The sequence below is a fragment of the Strix aluco genome, chromosome 8 (assembly GCF_031877795.1).
Source record: "Strix aluco isolate bStrAlu1 chromosome 8, bStrAlu1.hap1, whole genome shotgun sequence".
Lineage (NCBI taxonomy): Eukaryota > Metazoa > Chordata > Aves > Strigiformes > Strigidae > Strix > Strix aluco.
The window spans coordinates 20,519,009-20,540,151 of NC_133938.1; the positions used below are offsets into that span (position 1 = coordinate 20,519,009).

The 21,143-nt window shown below is 35.1% G+C and overlaps 1 protein-coding gene across 6 annotated transcripts in view; it reads left to right on the forward strand.

Annotated features, from left to right (window-relative positions):
* Nucleotides 1-21,143, forward strand: part of PTBP2 (polypyrimidine tract binding protein 2) — a 53,251-nt gene that overhangs the window by 11,104 nt on the left and 21,004 nt on the right. For 4 of the 6 annotated variants that reach the window (XM_074832557.1, XM_074832558.1, XM_074832559.1 and 1 more), the window contains exons 3-7: nucleotides 3,525-3,600; nucleotides 16,132-16,304; nucleotides 16,755-16,898; nucleotides 20,537-20,701; nucleotides 20,778-20,888. In XM_074832557.1, coding sequence (XP_074688658.1) covers nucleotides 3,525-3,600; nucleotides 16,132-16,304; nucleotides 16,755-16,898; nucleotides 20,537-20,701; nucleotides 20,778-20,888 — 669 coding nt within the window. Of the gene's footprint in view, nucleotides 1-2,554; nucleotides 2,651-3,524; nucleotides 3,601-16,131; nucleotides 16,305-16,754; nucleotides 16,899-20,536; nucleotides 20,702-20,777; nucleotides 20,889-21,143 lie in introns of all 6 variants that reach the window. The other 2 variants (XM_074832561.1, XM_074832562.1) reach the window with 2 other exon arrangements.

Consider the following 21,143-nt stretch of genomic DNA (forward strand, 5'->3'; position numbering starts at 1 on the left):
GTCTCTGCCATGTTGCTATTATAGAAACTTTCCTTTGCACTCTGTGATGAAATAGAATCATTGTGGTGTTTTTTTGTTCGTGTTTTATTTTAACTTAGATTTGGACATTTCTGTGATCTGTGTGTTTGTGATTTTCAGTCTTGCTATACAACCTCAAACTTGCTTTGATTCTTTAGAACATAGTAGTTTGCACAGATGAGGAAAAAAGTGAACACTGCTCTTGGATCTTCCACTCTTCATCAAATCTGATTTGCAATGGTCTTCAAAGATCTGGGTTTAGTTTCCTTATCTCTGAAACACTTGATAAAATTCACCTGAATTAAAGGTTTTTTTGCTTTGCATGATTTGACTAGCAGAACTGGCATGCTTAAGAATAAAACTAACATGCTCAAGATGCTTGGAAAATGGGTCGTAATTCTGAAATTCGTGTGTGAGATAGCGGAGTGATGAGGAGCTTTGCCCTTTGAGCAAGATGCCAGTCCTTTTTGGTTTAGCATCCTCTAAAAGAAGATGCACATAAAACCAAAGCCAAGCACCCCAGACCGCAAACTGAATAAAAGTCTTATCTCTGCTGAATAAATGTAAGTAAAATAAGTATTTATGTCTGTGTTGTAATTCAGGAGGTGCTTGTGTCACATAGTAGTGCCAGTCTAAGAGTAACCATTGGCTTGCTTGAAATGCTTATGTTAAATTGCTTCACTAGATAACTGTCATCTTAAGATAACCCTTCTGAAGTAAATGACAATTACCAGACAGCTACTGCTTTTGATTTTGTAATTTAACCGTGCTGTGTCCAAGTACATCGTGTGTCTTTTGCTGCATAGGTGGTTTTAAAGTTACATACTGAATGAAGTGCAGAGGTGTCTAGGCTGCTTAAGAACTGATAAGGAAAAATAACCATGTATATCTAATAAGATGATTACTCACACAGTAAGAGACACCTTTGTCTTTTACCAAAAGCTTTGCAAATATGTATGGGAGTGAGTTAGCAGAGGTTTGCTATACGTCTGTGATTTCATGGTGAACTGAAAGAACGTTCCACATACAAACTTGTACATCTGTGAATTAGACTTGTGAACATTGATTTATGAGGATAAAACAAATGTAGAATTTATGATACATGCCAGTGTAAGGAATTCACATTTACTTGTTCTTCTGAAGCAAAACTGTTAAAAATTTTTCAAGTGTAATGACAAAATCTTGTGATTGACTCTGAATGTATTCATGAAATGCAAAATGATATGTTTCAAAATGAAGAGAAAACTCTTTTTAACTGTTCATGACACACAAATACAGTAACTGAATATCCACTCTATTGAGTAATTTGTGTTCCTTTTGGATTTTTCTGCTGTGGATTAAGAAATTAACAGCTTTTTGAAAGCCTGATTTACTAGGAACCAGAAGTTTATGTAATCACTCTTGTGTTCTGCTAGTCAGCAGTTGCTGATGTAAGTAACTTTTTGAAGCTGAAGACAGCTTAAATTTGAGATATTTCAGAATTGTAAAGTTCCTGCAGGTTTTGGGAAGAGCACTCATTTGGTACTGGGGATGCTTCAGCTGTTTACGTAGTAACTGCTACACCATTGCAAATTAATGCCTGGCATATTAAAGAAAAAAAAATCGCTACTGGATTATCTTAATATGCTTGACTGTTCAGTCTCTGCTGCTACTTCTTGCCTATTTAGTTGAGCTGTCCAGGTTACAGGCAAGGGCTTCCAAGCAAGGCTAAATGGGTAACAGAGCAGAAATAACTGCAGTTGTCACTGGGTGATCTAATACTGCTAGTAATCTTGAACTTTGCAGTGTTCTACTATGTAAATATTATGTTAGAAAAATAGAACATTAAAGAGAAAGAAGGGATGGTTATGTTTCAAATTATACCGAGTGCCTGGGTTGGTGTATTATATTTACAGTAAAAAGCAATGTAGTTTGAATAGCGGAGAGTTTCCGTAACTTCTCTAACTTGTTTCTCAGTTTTGTCCAGCTAAATTTTTCCTTAGTTATATCTGATCAGAGATCTGTCCCTACATTGAGAAGGACAAGATGTGGTCCTTCTCCTGGTCCTACCTAATCTTGGTGTTAGGCATTACTCAGTTTTAAAGCAAATGTGTTGTTGATTTGATAGGCACAGCTTTGTTGATTGCTATGTATACCTAAGAGCTTAGAGTATTCAATAAACTGTATCAAGATTCTCCAGAGCTGATGTTGAAGACTAATTAAACTTTTAATGGCGCTCTGTGCATACACATACATACTATTTTCAAGAGCTTCTGGATTTCTGGATTAAACAAACTTTAACATACAGTTCTGTGTATGGACACACATACAGTGCACTACGATAAAATGGTAAAGGTTTGATTTTATGCATCTTGCAACCATGCTGCCTAAAAAGGTGATATCCTCAGGTTAATTTAGTATGCAGTGTTGAGGTGCCCTGTAAAACATATTGACTAACTATTCCTGAGATTCTATTGTAGTGTCCACAACAGAATTTAAAACTTTTATTTTTCTAAATATTGGTAGTAACGGTTTTCTTTCTTCGTTTTCATTTTAGCAGTGACCTGGATTAGTGTTACGGGTGCTGGGGAAACACTTTTGAAGTGGGAAAAGAACCAATAAGAAATTAAAGATAATCTTCAAAGGATGTCAGGTTTATTCCCTTTTAAAATTTTTTTAATGAAAGATCACCTAAATATTTTGGGGGCTTTTTGAGACATGAGGTCTTGAAGGATGGAGGAGGTTGAGGGGTAAAAGAAAAAAAAGAAGGCGTGAAAAGAAGCAGAAGCCTCTTCAACTATGTCAAATGCCCGTCTTGCAAATAATTTGAGAGGAAAAGATTATCCTGTATGTTTTCACTATAAAACCTCCTCTGACTTTTGCAGTCCACTTTTGAGTAATTTTCAAAAAGACCACTTAATTGATATTTGTCATCTTTTAAGAATTGCAATGAAGATGTAATTCCCTGCCCTAAATTGTGTTTTGCAGGACAAATGGATGACCCCAAAATGAAAATTGATCATTTCCTATGAAGACAATTTTTTTTTTTAAATAGGGGTGTTAGAATTGAGCTAAACTTCATGTTTCTATTTCTGTAGATTTCCCTTGTAGTTTCAGCAAGATATAATAAATTTAATATGTATATTAAAATATTAAAACAATAAGTTAATTTAAATGTTATTGAAATAGACTAAATATACTTAATAATTAATTTGAAATGCTGGACAAAATTATTGTTCAGCAGTTCTCATTGTGTCTGAAGGTGGCTTCATTTCAGTGGTGGGTGAAACAACTGTGCTTAAGCTGCTCTCATTTCAAAGATTGCCATGTAAATATACTGCTTTACTTAGATTTCAAGTTGTTGCACTTATCTGAAAAGAGGAAGTCTGCCAAATCTGAATAGGTTTGGTTATGCTTGCTTAAGTTCTTCTAAAGGTTTTCCCTGTCAAACTGACATTTTTAATATCATCTTTAAAAATCACAAAATATAGGAAAAAAAAAATCTCTTACTGTCTCTTTCTTTTTAGAGAGGATCTGACGAACTTCTTTCAGGCAGTGTACTCAATAGCCCGAACTCTAACATGAGCAGCATGGTAGTTACTGGTAAGTGATGCCCTTTCAAAGGAGAAATCTATCATTTATACTTGGACTCATTTCCTGTTTACAAGGGGAGAACACTGAAACAAGAATCCGTTGTGCTATAGAGGGATAAACTGTTGGCATGCATTAGACTGTAGTGACCTTGTATATACTCACAAACCTTGGTACCTGAGAAGAATGATCCCTTAAAACAAGAGGCAACTTTCAGATGTCTGTACAGTAAATTGTTGTTGGGTAATGGGATGAAAAATTACACTTGTCTTGTACAGCTGCCTTCAAAGTAAGGAATCACAACTACCGAGCAAAGGTAAACAGCTTAACAACTCCTATATGACATCAGCTTTTTCACACACAGACATCTGTGAGTCTGGGCATTACAGGGATGAACACTGTGCCAGTTTCATAATACAGTATGGATTCAGGAAAACAGAGTTTTGCTCTGTTCTGGTTTAGACTGCTACAGCAGGAAACTTCACTTTGCTACTTCAGTCTGAGATCACAGCAGTAGAATCTCAGAATGTCAGTGTAAAGTGAGTGTGGTTTTCTTTAGTCAAATTTCTGGTCATGCTAGATGGAAAGGCTTCTCATGAATTGGCACATACTAAAATGCCTTCTATTGCAGTTAACGCTTCTGTATGTTGAACATGCATTGAGTTCCCTTGGAAGGCTTACTTCAGAGAAGGTCTTGATTTTTTTTATTTTTTTTTTCCCCCCTCATGCATGTGTTCTGTTTTTTTCTCCCTTGCCTTAGAGATGTGGAGGAATTGGTTCATGGCATCAGTGTTGCTGGGCTTTCCAAATACTTGACTGGTTCACTGCTTTTAATATGCCTGATCAATTTTTCTCTATTTGTGCTGAGCAGTATAGTCACTAATATTAGTAGCAGACTCTTTCCTTTTAATCTAGTAGTAAAAGATTGGGATTCAGAGTGCAGTTTCATGTTATGTTTCGGGTGCTGTGGTGGCAGCTGTTGCCGGAATGAGTAGTTCTGCACCTTATCATCCTACATCCTTAGCACAAGCAGAAGAAAACCCCCAACTCCACATGTTTCTGCTCCACTCTCTATGCTGGAGTGCTCATACAATTGCAGGATGAGCTAATCCAGTGTTAAACTGTACTGCCAAAAAGTATTGTTTTCCTTAAGCAATTTACTGATCAGTCATGTGGCTGTACAGTTGCTAGATTCAGCGCAATGTGAAGTGGAGGAGTGGCAGCAGAAGAGAGGAGAGCCACTTCCACTGGAAGTTCTGTAACCAAAGGTGAAGAGATGTTACTTCTTTGGAACAGACCAAAAATGCAGTGTAGTGTATTCATAGCCATTTCAGAACCCTAGAACACTTGTTTATCTCCCGTGCTTTTTCTTAATTCCTTCTGGTTCTGAAAGAGGTCACTCTTCTTGTTTTCATCTTCTTGATGTCCTCTGCAGTCCTGGATATTAGTGCTTTGGCAGTTTGCTTTACTTAAATGAGAAACTAGAATGAAAAGGAGTTTGGGTTGTGTGTATGAGGGTTTGGATTTGGGCAATGAGAGGGGGAGTGAGAGCACCGTAACCAGGACAAAGTCCGGAGTGTTACCAGTTTTCCATGAATTTTCAGAGAAGCTTTTCCCTTAGTTCAGGGAAACTAACTGCAAGTTAATTTGTCAAAGGAAAAAAAAAAAAGCTGAAGGGCAAAAAATTGAAATAAGAATTATTATAATTTTGAGTTTTCATAAGAAAAAAATTACAGAAGCTTGTCTAAGAAGTCTCAAACTTTCAAGAAGAAAAGAATTTCTATTTAAAAGTTCTTAAAATGAAAAAGAGTGCTTTGATTCCATTATGTGGACTTGGGAGTCTGATGTATTTAACAAATACAGGTTTTCTTCCCCACCTTGTTTTTGGTTCCCCCCTTTTTAAGCTGATTTAGCCTTTGCGTTTTGTGGTGGTGTTTTGTTTGTTTGTTTTGTTGTTTGTTTGTGTTTACCAAATGATAAGAATTTGTGAGAGAGTTTTCAAATGAATTGATTCTTTACATTGTATACAAGGAGGACCTCTTGACATGTCTCTAGGCATCCAGAACCATAAATGACTTCTCATCAACAAACAAGAGTGGTCTGAGTGGTGGCCTGCTTCCTGTAGTATCAGTTGCCTGTTATAAAAGTTTTCATATTAATTGTGTAATATATAAAGGAAATTGGTGGAAAAATAATCCCCCCCCCCCCCCAAATACCCAATCTGAATCCAGTATCATAATTCAAGCCATTATTTATAGATGTCAGTGGAAAGGGGGCTAGTTTGGTTTGGGGGTTTTGTTTGTTTTTAAGCAGTTTCTTGGGACTTGTGTTCAAATTTGTCTTCTGTCTGCCTTTGTTAAAGAGCATACCCCCCCCCCCCTCCCCGGTAGAGTGGGCTAAATCTACAGTTCAGTGTTATTTTTAAATATATCCTTCCATAGCTGTCTTGTTTATTGTGAGACTGGAAGTGCTTTTTCCAGACTTACACAGTTTACAAGTTCAGGTTGTAGACTAAGAAGTAATCAGATCTGAAATGTTAATTTTTCTGTACCCATCTCCTGAAGCCAGATGAGTTCAGGTATTCTTTATGTCCGAATGAATCACCTCCTTTTGCTTCAGTTTTGTTAATTTCCTCTTCAGAAGAATTTAAAACTTCTGTGAACAGTTTTTTTTTCCGTGGCCAAGGCATGGTAGTGATGAATCTTCCTCAGATTTTCTAGGGCTTAAGAGAATCTGTAATCATTGATTAAATTCATTGTAAAGGAGACAGGCCTACTCTATAACTCTTGAAACTAATACTTGTTTTTGCCCTTTCATTCTTAGAGTTTGGAATTGTCATGATTTTATGAGACCTGGTCACTGCTTTCTGAAGTACAGAGAAACCTGTTCTGGTTTTTGACCTTATTTTCCACATCTGATCACGTGATATTTTTCCAAACAGACACCTAGATGAACAGAAGAAAGACACAGTTTGTCTTTGTAACTCTCTGAGCCTTATTGGTAAAAGTATGCACAATCAAAAAACCAGTTGTCACTAACAGTGCCCTAGCAGGCCTAAACTTAGAGCAAAAACTTGTGAACCACAGCCTCATTTCTTTCTAAATCTCTGCTATAGAAATAGTAACCTAAAACAAATTGCACAAGTTGTCAAAAAAAATGACCTTTTCATGGAAGTGGGTGTTTTTTGTAGAACTGGGGGCTGTCTCTCTAGGGCTGAGACTGGAGATGAGGTTTTAAAACGATCGTCCTACCCTTCTATTGTGGTAACAGTTCCATTAGGTCTTTTTGGTATTCAGCTGCCATTCAGTTAGAATACTGTAGTACTTTACAGCTTTTATGAGTACTCTAATTCTCTTTCTTAGTCAAAGGCATGGAATATGCATGCTTTCTGTGTCCTATAGGGAGTCTTACATATGAATCCCTCCCTGTTTTTTTGTGGAAGAAACTTGCAAAATTGTTGGACAAATGTTTGGTTTGCATTCTTATTGATTATTTGAACCACTGGTAATTTGATAAACAATACATGATTAAGGAAGGTGCTAGTGTGTTGGACTGTTGTCCAAAAGACCATTGCTCAAAACACGAGGCCTGATCCTTGAGCATTTTCTAAACAGCTTTGTCATCGGTGTCCATCTTCAAGACTGTATAGATGAAAGGAGATTGATAGTATGTTATGTTAACATTCGTTACAAGTCAAGTTACTGTCTTAAGTCCTTTGTGTGTCTCTTGTAAAAGAACAGCCTTAAAAGGAATGTAGACTTGGATTATTGAGGATGACTTCCATGTGAGTTCTTTTACCGCTTAATTCTGAACCCTTGTATCTACTATTTTGGACATAATTTGATTACTGTCCTTATTGTTGTGGAATTTCATTTCTGTTAAGCATTTATATTAGTACAAGAAGTATTTTTTTTCTGAATTAGTTTGAGCAGTATGGCAGAACATCATTCTGTAAACATGGAGGGAAGAATCCTGTCTACTAGATCAGAATTTGTTGCAAGGGAGGACAGCTTGTAAGTTGCAGCAAATATCTAAGCTTTTCCAAGAAGTTCTCTTTCTAATGTCGGATGTTTTAAGTTTCAGAGCTTTTTAGCACCAGCTGACATTGATATGTTGAAGTTGTATTGTCAGAACCACAGAATCTACTACTACTGCTTGAACTGCTACTAGTGTTTTCCTTCAGCTTTTCTGAAAGTACTGTCAAAGTCTCTTATTATTTTCTATCATAATCTTGCTTGGTTCCAGTCTCTTTGGAGAGCATATCCTTCTCTTAAAAATCTATGAATTCATTTTTTTTGTGTTGGTGCACAGCAGACAATGACTAGAAAGGCAGGTTAGGTAAACTAAAATATGGTTTGGTAGCAGGATTCGGAGAAACCAGAGCTGAAGCCAGGATACTTTAAGAATATTTTTGACTCTGGATGTTTTTAAAGACATTTGTTATGCATATTGTAAATGATGGCACATAAATAACTTTTTTCACCTTTCAGTGCTGTATGTTCAGTAAATACATAATGGCAGTTGCTTCTTCTGCAGCTTTTAAATCTAATAAAAAAAGTCTTTTTAAGAATAGAAAAGGTGTTTGTGATGGGTTACTTTTATGCCAAACTTCTTGTGAGGCGGTGTTTTTAGTTTCAGATGGAGGACTGTTTAATGGAAGTTTTAGGAACAGTTATATGTATGAAGATGCTTGTGCCATGAACTGTATTGCTGAAATCCACACAAAAAAAAGTAAAATTTTTAAGGGATGTAGATAAAAGGTGAAAGATGTTGATGAAAGTTTTATGAGAATTGGCTTGTCAAAGACAAGGGATTGAAGTGGAAGGATTGGCAGTTTTTTTTACTATAGATGCCACCAGTTTCATTGTTCACATTTGTGTGTTTTAAGTTCAATCAGTAAAAACAGTTCAAAAATAATTTTACAACTGAGCTCACCAAACTTGTGGAGCTTTAAATGATACTATTAATCTTGATCTTGTTTTTACTTCGTTAGCAGGTAATGTTAGCAGTGACTTTGGTAGGTAATTCATTGTATTAACAGAATACTTAGCACTGAGGCATAGAAGCTAATAATACTTCAAGTGCTATGTTTAACTGGGGGAATAAACATAGATGTGCTGTTTTTGATGGCACATTAAGTAAAATTGGTTATTAGTTAACATTAATGATGCCTAAACATAGGTGATTTACTTCTGAAGTTTGCAAATTGATTATAATTAATAGTAATTGGAAAGATTTGAAGAAGTACAGTACATGTGATTGGAAAGTATAATAATTTAATAATAGACTATAATTTACATTTTTCTACAGATATACATGGGCATATGCATGTGGATGAGCTAAATTTTAATGCTCTCAATGCCTGAACAATACATCTTTTTGTAAGTTAAGAAACTGTAAAAAAACCCCACCAAAATGCCAAACCCCTCAAAAGACCGCAGGATGGGAGAAATAAAATGTGACTATTACTAATTTAGTTAATTTCTATCTGCATCACTATGCCATGATAATTCTTTTTGTGCCACTTCAGCTGCATTTCACTCTAGCTGTAGTATTTTTACATATTTTAAAGGGCCAAAGGGAAGTGCGTTAGTTTTAGACTGTGCAATACTGAACAGCCACTATACCATATTGTGAGTGTCTTAGCATAGTTGCTTAGAAAACTTAAGTGCTCAGTGGGTTTCGAAACAGGTGCAGCCTATGTGCAGATGTGCCAGTTAAAAGCTGTGCAGTTAATTTTTTTAATTGCATGACCATGTTTATTTCCTTAGCTCAAATTCCTGATAGGCAATATTCTTTATAGTATGAGAGTTTTATAATTGGTTGGTCAAGATTTTCCTTTGCACATGGCCCAGGTCCATGGTAAAAATCCACCTATTACTATTGGTTAATGCTTTAGTTCAAGTGGTAAGACTTCCACAACGTAGTAGTGGCCTAGCGAGGCAAGGATAATGGGATATAAAGTACTCTGAAGTACAAAGTCTTGCAGAACATACTCCCACCACCAGGCCCCAAAACAACAAAAAACCCCCACCAACCAAACAAGCATAATCATATATAACCTTTAATTTTATGGTTAACAAATGGAGACTTCAGAAAACTTCACATTCGTCATGTTTTTATCTTATTTTTTAGTATCTCCTTTTTTGTTCTTTCCAACATTTTAAATTGCAGATCTTGCCTTTAGCTTGAACTTCTGAAGATGCCTGTACTGAAACAAAGGTCCTGTTTTTGTTTTGGGAACCCGTTGTCACTTGTGGAAAAGTGTCACTGGATCAGACCAAAGGTCTCCTTACTACATTCTATCTGTGACATCAGGCAAGGTGTATATGTATATCTTTATAGAAGGAAAGAGGAAGGAGGAAAGAAGCTCGGAAACGAAACCACAACTGTCTGCCCTCCTGTTTTGTTTGCAGTTCTTTTAGCTGTTTTTTTAATGGAGATGATTGTGTTCAGTAGCTACTGCAATATTTAATCTTTCTGTCTGGTCATAATCCACAACTGTAGACTAGGTATCTTCATAATTCCATTGCCTTTCTCTTGGTCTGATATTTCCCGTGTGGATGGATATGTGTCCTATGTTCTTGTTGATAACATTAAATTTCATGTATTTAGCTAATGTGAAACAAGAAGTACTTTCTACATTAGCAACAGCAATGCATAATACTGTTAGTAATCTTCTTGTCTTTAATGTATAAACTGATTGTATTGGAGGATGAAATAAATGTTTCAAGTAAATACTTAGGCTTTCCTCCTCCCCCCCCCTCCCCGCGCTGCCCTGAATTTGGCTGTTGGTGTATACTGACAGTTGTGAAACAGAGATTGACTCCTACAGAAAGGATGTTTATTTATCAATTATTTCACTACTGCAGATACACAGGGATTTATAATCAGCGACTTGTGATGAATTTTTAACATTTCTTCCCCTTCTTTCCAGGTAATTATAGGTGAAAGCAACTTTTTATTGTAATCTTTGCCCATAGCCACAGTTACATTTTTATATTAGGAGATTGTGCGAATATGCAAGAAGGCTATTGTAAAGGAAAATTACACATCTAAAATAAAGGCTTCTTATATTTTCAAGGTAAATTGTGTATTTTTGGCCTTAGAACACTTTAGGTCGTATTTATGTATTTCTTAAAATTAAAAAAAAAAAAAATGTGTGCAGAGAAAAACTTGAGGATGAAATCTTACTAAAACATGCTTTCAAAAATAGTTATTCACTGTTTGCTAGGAGTTATGCTGAACTTTAAGATCAATTTTTTCTGCAAAAACTACTTGGGAGCATTGAGCCTTCAGAGCTTGAACAACTGAATGCCAGGGATTTAAAGTATGTCTTGCATACATTGCACTTCATTCTGTTGCTTCTATATATAGGTTTCTATTTCTGTGTTTAAAATAGGAGTTTCTAACTAAAATGACAGGGACCCAGGTTGTTTAGATAATGGCCATTTGTAGGCTTTGTCAACTCTTAAGCATTCAATTTCAACAACTTGATTTATACTAAGTTGAAGGAAATCTGTGCAACAGGGATGTAGCTTATGTATCAGTTATGTTTAGACTGTAGTATCTTATTTAGATGGGAGAATAATGCTTTGAATGCCATTTGTAGGCATGAGATTTTATTTACAAATAGACAACTGATGTCGTATGGAAACTGGATTTTTCTTCTTGGTGGAGAGCCAAAGAGGGCTTACATCGGTGCAATGGCTGTTACAGAAAGGATTTTTTTGGTAGTCTGCATTGAATATAACAAACATTCACAGTTAGATTTCTGTTTTTTTGGGGTTTTTTAGGTATTTTTTTTAAACTATATGTTTAAGGCTGTAACTTGATAAGTAAATGAACTAATACTGATACCGTGTTTTAGTCATGCTATTCTCATGGTGATTTTTTTTTGTTTTCCCCCAACACAGATATTGTAGCATTATGCTCTTCAGTGCATCCTTATATTTGTTAAAGCTTTAACGGCAAGAGTTTGAATTGGATCAGGCATTTCAAGTCTGGTGAAGGCCAAACTACCTGATGAGATAACTACTTGCCAATAAGCTTCCAGTTTAATAGTTCCTCAGCAGTAGTTACTAGTTGGCTTGTGAGGTTCCTCCCTCCTCCATCCCCTTTCCCCCCCAGTTTTCTTCAGTTTTGTCTTTCTCCTGCTGTATAGAGAAGGATCTGCTTGTTTATCTCCATAGGCTGCATTTCTACTGCAAGACAATGTTACTCTTCTAGTACCTTGCTCTTCTTGACTTACCTTTTAACCTTTATGGACACTGAATATGCTGATACAGTTTGTTAGAGAATGAAATTGTTGTTTTAACAGTAGTTGAATTCACCTTTCAGTGGCTCTGAACAAGTTGTGTTCCCATGTTTTAAACATTGTGTTTTTCTATTCCCAAGTGCAGTTTAATGGTACGTCACCAGCTGAGAAGTACCATTTAAAATGGCAAATAAGAGACTAAAGTTGGGGAGGAAGGTTTCATACAGTACCAAATTGTTCGTAGTTGTTAGTAATTGTTCTAAAAGCTAAATTTCATTTGTCCCTCAAATGTTTTGAAAAATTCACTTCTATATGTGCATGTATATTTAGTATGAGACACACACACACTTTATTACTGCCATTACTGAAATTAGCGTTAGGCTATGCTGGCTGGATAATCGGAAGTAGAAGCAGTACATGTTCTCTTGGCTTTCAAGAAAAGCAGTAATAACTGATATGTTAATTTCTTCCATCATCTTAAAAATCCAGTGTTAAATGTTTGGGGGTAAATTAGTTTACTTTAAGAAGGTGAACTTCATTTTTTTTGTGAATGTTACCAGTTCAGCTTTCATTGTGAAAGGTATGCTTCTACCAGTAAGTAATAAACAGCTTTTGTCATGGTTGCTTGCCCTACTGCTGAAAAGTTTTTGGGCATTTACATAACATTGAGAATGCTTGTTGTCAGTCCACCCATCCTGTCACCCCTCTGCCCCATTTTGCTGATTGCTATATGTTTAGTGCATGATTCTGTATCTTTTTGTGTATATTAATATATTTATGTATCTACTTTTTCACTTAAATTTTTTAGCGCAAGCACTTGCCTATATATCTGTTTTACAATAAGGAAAAAAAGTTTGAAGAATAGTTTAGTAGATGTTTAGTTTAAGATAGTTTAAAAAAATTGTGTAAGACACATACATGAGTTAAGTTAAAGCTGTTAACTGCTCTTCAGGAAAAAAATATATTACAACAAAATATTTTAAACTTGCTCTTTAAATCTACTACAGCAAAAGTTGAAAAACTAAAATGCAAATATTAGATAGCAATGCTAACAGATGGAAAAACAATTTATTCAGGTAACACAATAATTATTAGAGGAACGTTTCTTTGCAAATACATATATGTGAGTGATTATATGCTGACAGTGGTACTTTTACTAGTAACAGTGGGATTACCTAAAGCCTAACCCAAATACAAGCTTTAGGTTAAAAAAAAAAAAAAAATTCTTGGACATTATGTTGTGGAAAAGTTAATATGTCAAAATTATGTGTTGATAGTCACGCAACAGACAAAACAGTTGTGTAAGTACTAATCTTAGCAGTCATGATATATAGTTTTCTGGTGATGTAATAAAACCAGAGGTTTCTTATCAGTTTCAGAAAATCTTTTAGTTTAAAAACTTTATTTTCACTTTTTCATTTCTTATTAATATTTCATATTTAGTTTTTGAAACTTGTAAGGAATTCAAGTTATTTAGAAAGTTTAAATATGAAAGGCTTTGGAAATCTAGTTTTAATGTTACCGTAATTCTTTTATTCTTTGCGAGTTTGTAATGTGTTGTTTGTAATACATTAAGCCTGTCACACTTTACAGTGTTTTCTTCTAGTTCTTTGTAGAGATACAAATTGAGAACTAGGAAAGAGTGTTGTGTAATGAGCTTCCGATGAAAAATAAAAGTACTTTTTCATAAACTTTGGTTGTCTGTCGCTTTGAAGATAAAATGCTGTGTTGTGCAATTTGAACACGTGAAATCCAGCTACCTGGAAGCCCAGTCTTGCCATGTTTGCCAGAATGATATAGGTTAGAGCCTTGTGTAGACTAGGGATGGACTTCAGGTTCTCGTTCAGTGTGTATTTTTAGAATTTTGCTCTTCTGTGTTTCATCAAAATTTGTCCTTCTGTGCAGCAGACCAAAATAAAATACATACTATTACATGGATTTGACCCCTTCTAACAATGTCAGTTCGAGATACTCCAAGCTGAATTTTTACCAGTTCCAATGCCATTAGTTTTTTGTTGTTTTGTCTGCTGTAGTAAGCTGGAAGAGACTTAGAATGTGTTCCACAGTGTAAGTACCTTTTAAAAAGCTCAGTCCTGGAATTTCTTTTGGGGGGGGAGGGGGGGGTGGGTGTTGGAGGGGTTGGGGGGAGTGAGTTAAGGGGTGACCTGCCTCTGAGGCATACTATTTTTAACTAAGAGAGTATCTTGAATTGTAAATTTAGCTAAATCCAAATATAGATAGCTGAAGTGGAAGGTCAATTCCTTCAATTTAGATTGAAGAGGTTTAGCTGTTAGAAGAAGATAGAAGGGAGTGATGGAAACAGTTCTACTGTATACATTTATGCTTTTTCCATCAGTTCCTTTAATGGACGTATGAAGAATGACATTATTCTTGGAAAAAGTAAAAAGTGTGTTCACAGGTTTGGTCAGAGACCCCTGAGTTTGCCAGTTTTCCTGATAGCATCGAAAAGGTACTTAAATGTCATACCTGGTTTGGTGTTTCAAATCCAGATCTGGAGCGTGGATGTTCTTGACTTGTAAAAATAAGGGTCTGTTTCATTCTGTGTTTTTAATCTTGAATAAGTTGGTTTGGTTTAGGCAAACTGAGTTAAGAACTTGAATTCTTGGTTATGATTTAGGTATACCCTTAGCAAAACTTTCTGTGCTCAAGTCAGTCATAAATTAATGCAATACTGTTATGCAGGGAATCAGATTAGGTGTCAATGACTTTCCTGGCACAAATTCAGAATTAGATTCTGTAGTTACAGCTGAGTGATAATTGAGGACTTCTTTATTCTTTCGTCTGGAAATCACAGCTGTCAACTTTCTTACAAAGATGGGGCTTTTGGAGGATTTAACATATATATAAATACTTCTTACTGATCATTCCCTGCCTCAATTTATTGTTTCTACTTTTATAGTCAGTAAATAAAAGTAGTCTTGTTCATAATTTTCTTTTTTTTTAAATCCTATTTGGTATAAACCCTCAACGCATGAATTTGAATCCTAACAATTACAATTATTTTTTCATCTAGTCACAATTTGTGTGCTTTTTGGAAATACAGATAGCTATTGAACTGCTCTTCTAACATGAAATTGGAGGTTGAATAGCCACACAGACCTGTACATTTTATAGCCAGAAGTAGAAGAAAAGGAAGTCTTAATGCTTGCTTCTCTCATATCTAAATGCATTCTGATTTCTAGCATTGATTGATTCATTAATACCCATATATCTTATGACAATGTTGTTCTTTAGCTCTTGACTCTTTCTCATGTTTACTCCACTGATATATTTGTAGGCAGTAGTTGTACTACCTTTTAACCACAGTAAATAATTATTTTCTGGCCTTCTTTCCAAAGCAAGACTTCTTCCATCCAACTGGCTTGCTCTTTATTGCATATGTTCAAGAAAAATAACTTGAGCTGAAATTTTGCTGGAATTCTGTACAAGAATTCTAGACAATATTTCAAATAGTATCTTCCTGGTGCTTTGTACAATGATGTTCATGCTTCCCTTTTTCTGATAGGAAAATCTTGTCTGGTGCTTTTTTATTATTTTTTCTTTTCCTTCTTCCTCCTATCCATGTTGGCTGCATCATGTTTATTACTTGGTTTTTCCTTTTCTGTGGGTGAGCTCGTAGTTCATAATGGACATTTTTGTACTTGGTCCTTAAATTCTGAGGCTGTGGATTTCATCAGACTTCTGTGGTGTCAGTCCTCTGGGTCATCCCCTTTCTCCAGTGTGATCCTTCTCAGCATTAGTAATGCTTCCTCTCTTGCTTTGGTACTTTTCTACTTTTTGTGTCTGGTTCCTTAGTGCAAACAATCATTAAAACTTTCTTTTAGGAGCTCTGCTAGTTCACCACCATTTTTCTCCTTTCACCACCATTTTTCTCCTTTCAAAAAAATTCTGGGTAACCTCTAATTGTTTTTTTTACATACTTTAGAGTTCTTATGCAAGCTCATCTGAGTCGTAATTATTACATGGTATTATATGGGATACTTCACTGAAAGTGAGATGAAAAGGATTTGCTGTGGTTTTTGTCTTGTTTAGAAAATGAGTTATCACAAAGGCCTATTGAGTTGGTCTTGAACAGTCCACCTTTCATGAAACTATGTAACATTCGTCTCTTCGGAATTTGTTCTGAACCCTTGAATTTTATTTAGATCAAACTAATAGATGGCTTACTTATAAATTATCTCATAATTATAATGAAAGGCATTTTTTAAATAAAGCACTAATGATATCAGTAAACTTTTCAAATAGAGTCTGAATATGTCTTTCAGCCAATGGTAATGACAACAAGAAATTCAAAGGTGACGATAAAATGGATGGGGCTCCTTCTCGTGTTCTTCATATCAGGAAATTGCCTGGGGAAGTGACAGAAACAGAAGTTATTGCTTTAGGTTTACCTTTTGGTAAGGTAACCAACATCCTGATGCTGAAAGGGAAAAATCAGGTAATTTGCTGCTTTTGATTTTTTTTTTTTTTTTTAGTATGCTTACTGTCCAATTTTAAAATATGCTGTTAAAATGCTATTGAAATAAGCCATGTAAAAGTAAGTATTAAAAAAAAAAAAGTGCCTTTGTTCCTTTAATTTTTTTTATGAAGGTATGCTGTCTTTTAGTGAATTGGGGGGGGGTGGGGGGAACAGGGAATGTTTGGCAGCTACATAAAGCAGAAAGTTATCTATAAGAGAAATATTTAGTCCTGCATCTTCACAGATGAATTTTTGGAGATGAAGTAGCTTAGCAAATAAAATTGGTATGTAGACAATGACATCTTCTGAAGACTGGCACTTGTTAAAATGTGTCATCAAATCCTTTAAGTGTTTGGGTTTTTTTTTATATGCTGCTAATACGAAGATTATCTACTTTGTAAATAGTAAAAATTGACTGTTTCATTACAGGCATTTTTGGAACTTGCTACAGAAGAAGCAGCTATCACTATGGTTAATTACTACTCTGCTGTGACACCTCATCTTCGTAACCAACCTATCTATATCCAGTATTCCAATCATAAAGAACTAAAGACTGATAACACGCTTAACCAGGTATATTTCCTGTTATGTCATATTACAAATGCAGACAGTAGAAAATGAGGCATGGCCTGTGTTCTTGGCTCATGTGGCATATGTTTAAATCATTTGGTTTTGTCAACATTTTAACACTACTGTAGTCTTACCTATGATCATTCCATTTTGTGACAGTGAGGGGGATTTGCTTTCTGTGTGATCTTTCCGTTACAATGAATTTTCTTAATGTTTCCTTAATGTAAAGAGATTCTGAAGTGTCTTTTAACTTTAATTTTTTTTTTCACAAAATAAGTTTTCATCTTAGTTTAGAGACTGTAGGATGAACAAAGTAACTTTCTTATTCTGACACCTGAGATTCTAATGCCAATTTGAATTTCCCTAGTGATAATGACTAATGCCAATGCCTACGTTTCAGTGCTTTGAATGATCATTCTGGTAGCACTGGTAACCTCAGCTTATGTGGTCTGGTGTTCTGGAGAAGAATACCTTAATGATCACTGTAGAGACAAATATACTTAATAATAAAAAAAATGTTTTGCTCTTGCCTCTGCAGAACCTATTTCACAATAAATATAGATACGTCTGGTTTTAGTAGAACAGGAAAATTAGCAAAAGTAATGCGGTGATCATTTCATACAAATTACAGGGGGAGAAACGAGACATCAATTTACCACAAGTCAGATGATTATTTTAAAGTTAATTTCTTATGTTTTCTTTTTGATGTTATAAAAGGCAGTGTAAGTACCAAGTTATAGTTTCTGTTGCTTGTGTCCTGTCTTAAGTAAGGTATGGAAATACTAAAATTATATCTGTTACCTTTTAAAAACAGTTTCAGGATGGTCTCTTGAAAGACATCTTGGTTCAGATCAAGCATAGTGTTGATTTTCCTGTTGCTCTTTCTAAACATTCCAGTTCCTTAGAATCTTTTGATATTTGTCTGCTAAAGGTACTTCTTAAAATTTGAGATCCCCCCCTCCCCCATCCCCAAAAATGTCAGTTATAAAGAAAAATAAATACCTTCATTTACTTCTGAAAAAAGAGAATAGAGGATGAATTCTTCTGCACATGTAGTGAATGGACATACTCCCTTAAGCTTTCTTTTACGTTGTCCTCTGGCTTCTGTGGTGATTCTGTTTTTGCACTTCACACGTCCACCTTTTCGACATACAGGATGTGCTGACTTTTCAGCAGCTTTTATGCCACTGTGTGCATTTATACCCAAGTTTAACATAGTCCCAGTCTTTCAGGCCTCTGTTTCTTTAATGTAGAATGAAATAATTTAAATGGGTTCTTGGCAGTAAGTATTCTGTAACTAGTATGAGGCATTCTATAAAACACAGGATGGTTGGATATTCTTTTTTCTGTAAGGAAAAATAAAGGTGGTGCAGATATTGCCTGTAGTCTGCCCTTTTTTTTTCCTTTGATACTGAAAACTTAAATTTTTAATCTGTATTTGAAAGCTTTCTCATTCAGCCAAATTAATTTTGACATTGTCTTTTTCTGAATGTTCAAGCAGGAAGAGGTGAGGAAGTCAGGATGCTAGTACATGTAACTGGAAAGATAGGATAAAAAAATTGGAGAAAGGTGCAGGTATCTTAGTTATAAAGAAGATAGCAAAAAATGTATTTAACCAAGGGGTTCTTTAAACAGCCAGGCCTTTAGAAATAATGAAAGTAGGAAAAGTTCCATTAAGCTATGCTATTCTGAATTTCTCAATAATAGTAGCTTCCAAGGTTATTTTTAGTTATGTACTCAGAATGAGTTGGCTCTGAATAAACATTCAAAAGGGGCCATTTAAGTTTTCATCTTAGTTTTATAATTCTGTGAAAATCCTTTTCCTGTGAGACATCAAAACACTGAGAGGAGCATTTAAACTCAGATTTTAAACAAACATCTCTTACCTTGTTTCATACAGTATCTAGACTCAGAAGAATTGAGAATAGAATGACCTCTGTAACTGTAATTCTCTTTAATCATTAGCCTGTCATAAATGCATGGGTTTAGTCTCTGCACAGACACTGCAGCATTTATAAATGTTACACTTTCTGAATGGTGTAGATGATCTTTTAAAATTAATTTCAATTTTGCAAAAATAAGAAAAAAGCTTTACTTACTACTCATGTCTTCAAAAGTGTCTATTTGATTATGATACTAAATGTTATTTTGAACTTGCTCGACAAAATACTCACTGTCATAATTTACAGATTTTATCCTTATTTGCCAATGTTAAGTCCTGTGTTCCTTCATGTATTCACATTAACTTTAGTGGAATGGAATATGATCTATAAGCATAGCTGGATAGTGCTAACAAGGGTCATATGATAAAATTGACTTCACAAGTTTTGGTTCTTAAAGTAATACAATCTAAACTTTTCCTGTCACTTTAAGGAGTGAGTTTTAATTGCTATGTGCTTCTGTGCTTACAGAAGGAGTAGGAAGTAATTATGCAACTCAGCCAAATATCTGGCCAGCTTGAAAGTTGTGTATTTCATACATTAGGGGAAAAAAAAAATGTGTTGTTATCAAAAGATGTTTTTACGGAGTTACAGTAATTAATGTTAAATGTAGAGGTAAATTTCGTTTTCCCAACTAGTGTTCACCAGGTCTTTTCTTTTTCCCCCACATTCTTTACTCATTGATTCGTTTCAGTATGAGGAGTATCATGTAAGTTGTGAGACATGAAATTGTGTAGTGGCTCTAATACCTTTAAAATATGCAGTATGCGTTAATATGGTGGTGGTTATTTTTACCTGGCATGCTCACTTGTCTCTGTTTTGTATTGTTTTGCTTCATAAGGCTACTGTAATGAAAGTATTAAATGGAACCCCTTTTTTCTGCACTTTTTCTCAGAAAAAGGCATCTAATCTTTCTGATACTGTCTGTTTTGGCAGTGGAAGTAGTTACATAGATGTGTGTTCTTGTGATGTCATCATGTGGTTACCTTTGAATTTCTAAAACCCTGCTTGTGTTTAAAAACCAAAAAAGTCCCCACACATGGAGAGGATTTTGTTTTTGTGAAAGAGGGTGTATAACAGACACCAGTTTGTTTACCCCCCTCTGTGGATAGTACACTCTGACACTTGTCAGTCAGTCTTGTGTATTATTTCATTGTGTTAAAGCTAAGAAGCGTAGAAGTGTTAGTTTAGCATTATCCCTTCCTATCAGAGCCTTCTGCATAATTCAAATAGCAGTGAAATGTTAACTATAATATACTCTCTTGAAAAACAGGATAAATACTTCTGGTTTCTGTACGCTTGGTTTTTTTTGTTGGTTGATTTTTTTTGTTGTTTTTTTTTTTTTTTTATTAAAGGAAAGGAAAAAAGTCTGTAAAGAGTTTTGAAACCTACAAAATCCTTACTTTCTTTATCCTTACTAGTAGAACAATAAGCTTGCTACTAGGAAGATTGATAATGGTGCCTTTGAAGCCCCTCCTTACTGTGACATGAGGATTAATTGATGTGTTCATTTTTATTGTCTCCTCTCACAGAGTCGGACTGCATTGCACTTAACGTTGTGTTATGTCTATAGTTCTGAGTTTTAAATAAGTGGACTACTTTATGTTTCTAAATTTAATTATATTAATACTGCTAATTAATTTCTAGCTATCTTGAAATATTAAAAAACATGTCTTCTATTTTTTTTTTTCTTTTTTTAAGCGGGCCCAAGCTGTTCTTCAGGCAGTGACGGCTGTGCAGGCAACAAACGCTCCCATTAGCGGGACCACTGTTAGTGAGAGTGCAGTGACTCCAGCTCAGAGTCCGGTACTTAGAATAATTATTGACAATATGTACTATCCGGTAACCCTGGATGTTCTTCATCAGGTAGGCCAAATTTCATTTTACCTTGAGGTATGATTTGGAGGAACTCATGTGTAAAACTTTACAATGTTTTTGGCAGATATTCTCTAAGTTTGGTGCTGTATTGAAGATAATCACATTCACAAAGAATAATCAGTTTCAAGCTTTACTGCAGTATGGTGATCCAGTAAACGCACAGCAAGCAAAACTAGTAAGTACAGCTCTTTTTTAAGGCTGGAGACCTTCCTGTACTCTAAACATTTGTAAAATGTTAATATAAATAATGTGTCATACTCCTCCACCACTTGTGTGAATTTTTGAGATTAAAAAATAACTTGGAGTTATTATATAATGTTGTTAAATTGCATAAAATCAGTGTTTAAAGATACTTTGTTTAAGGAGACTATGTCTAAAGAATTGTATACATCTACAAATATGAGCAAACATTGTAATAAGACTGCACAGA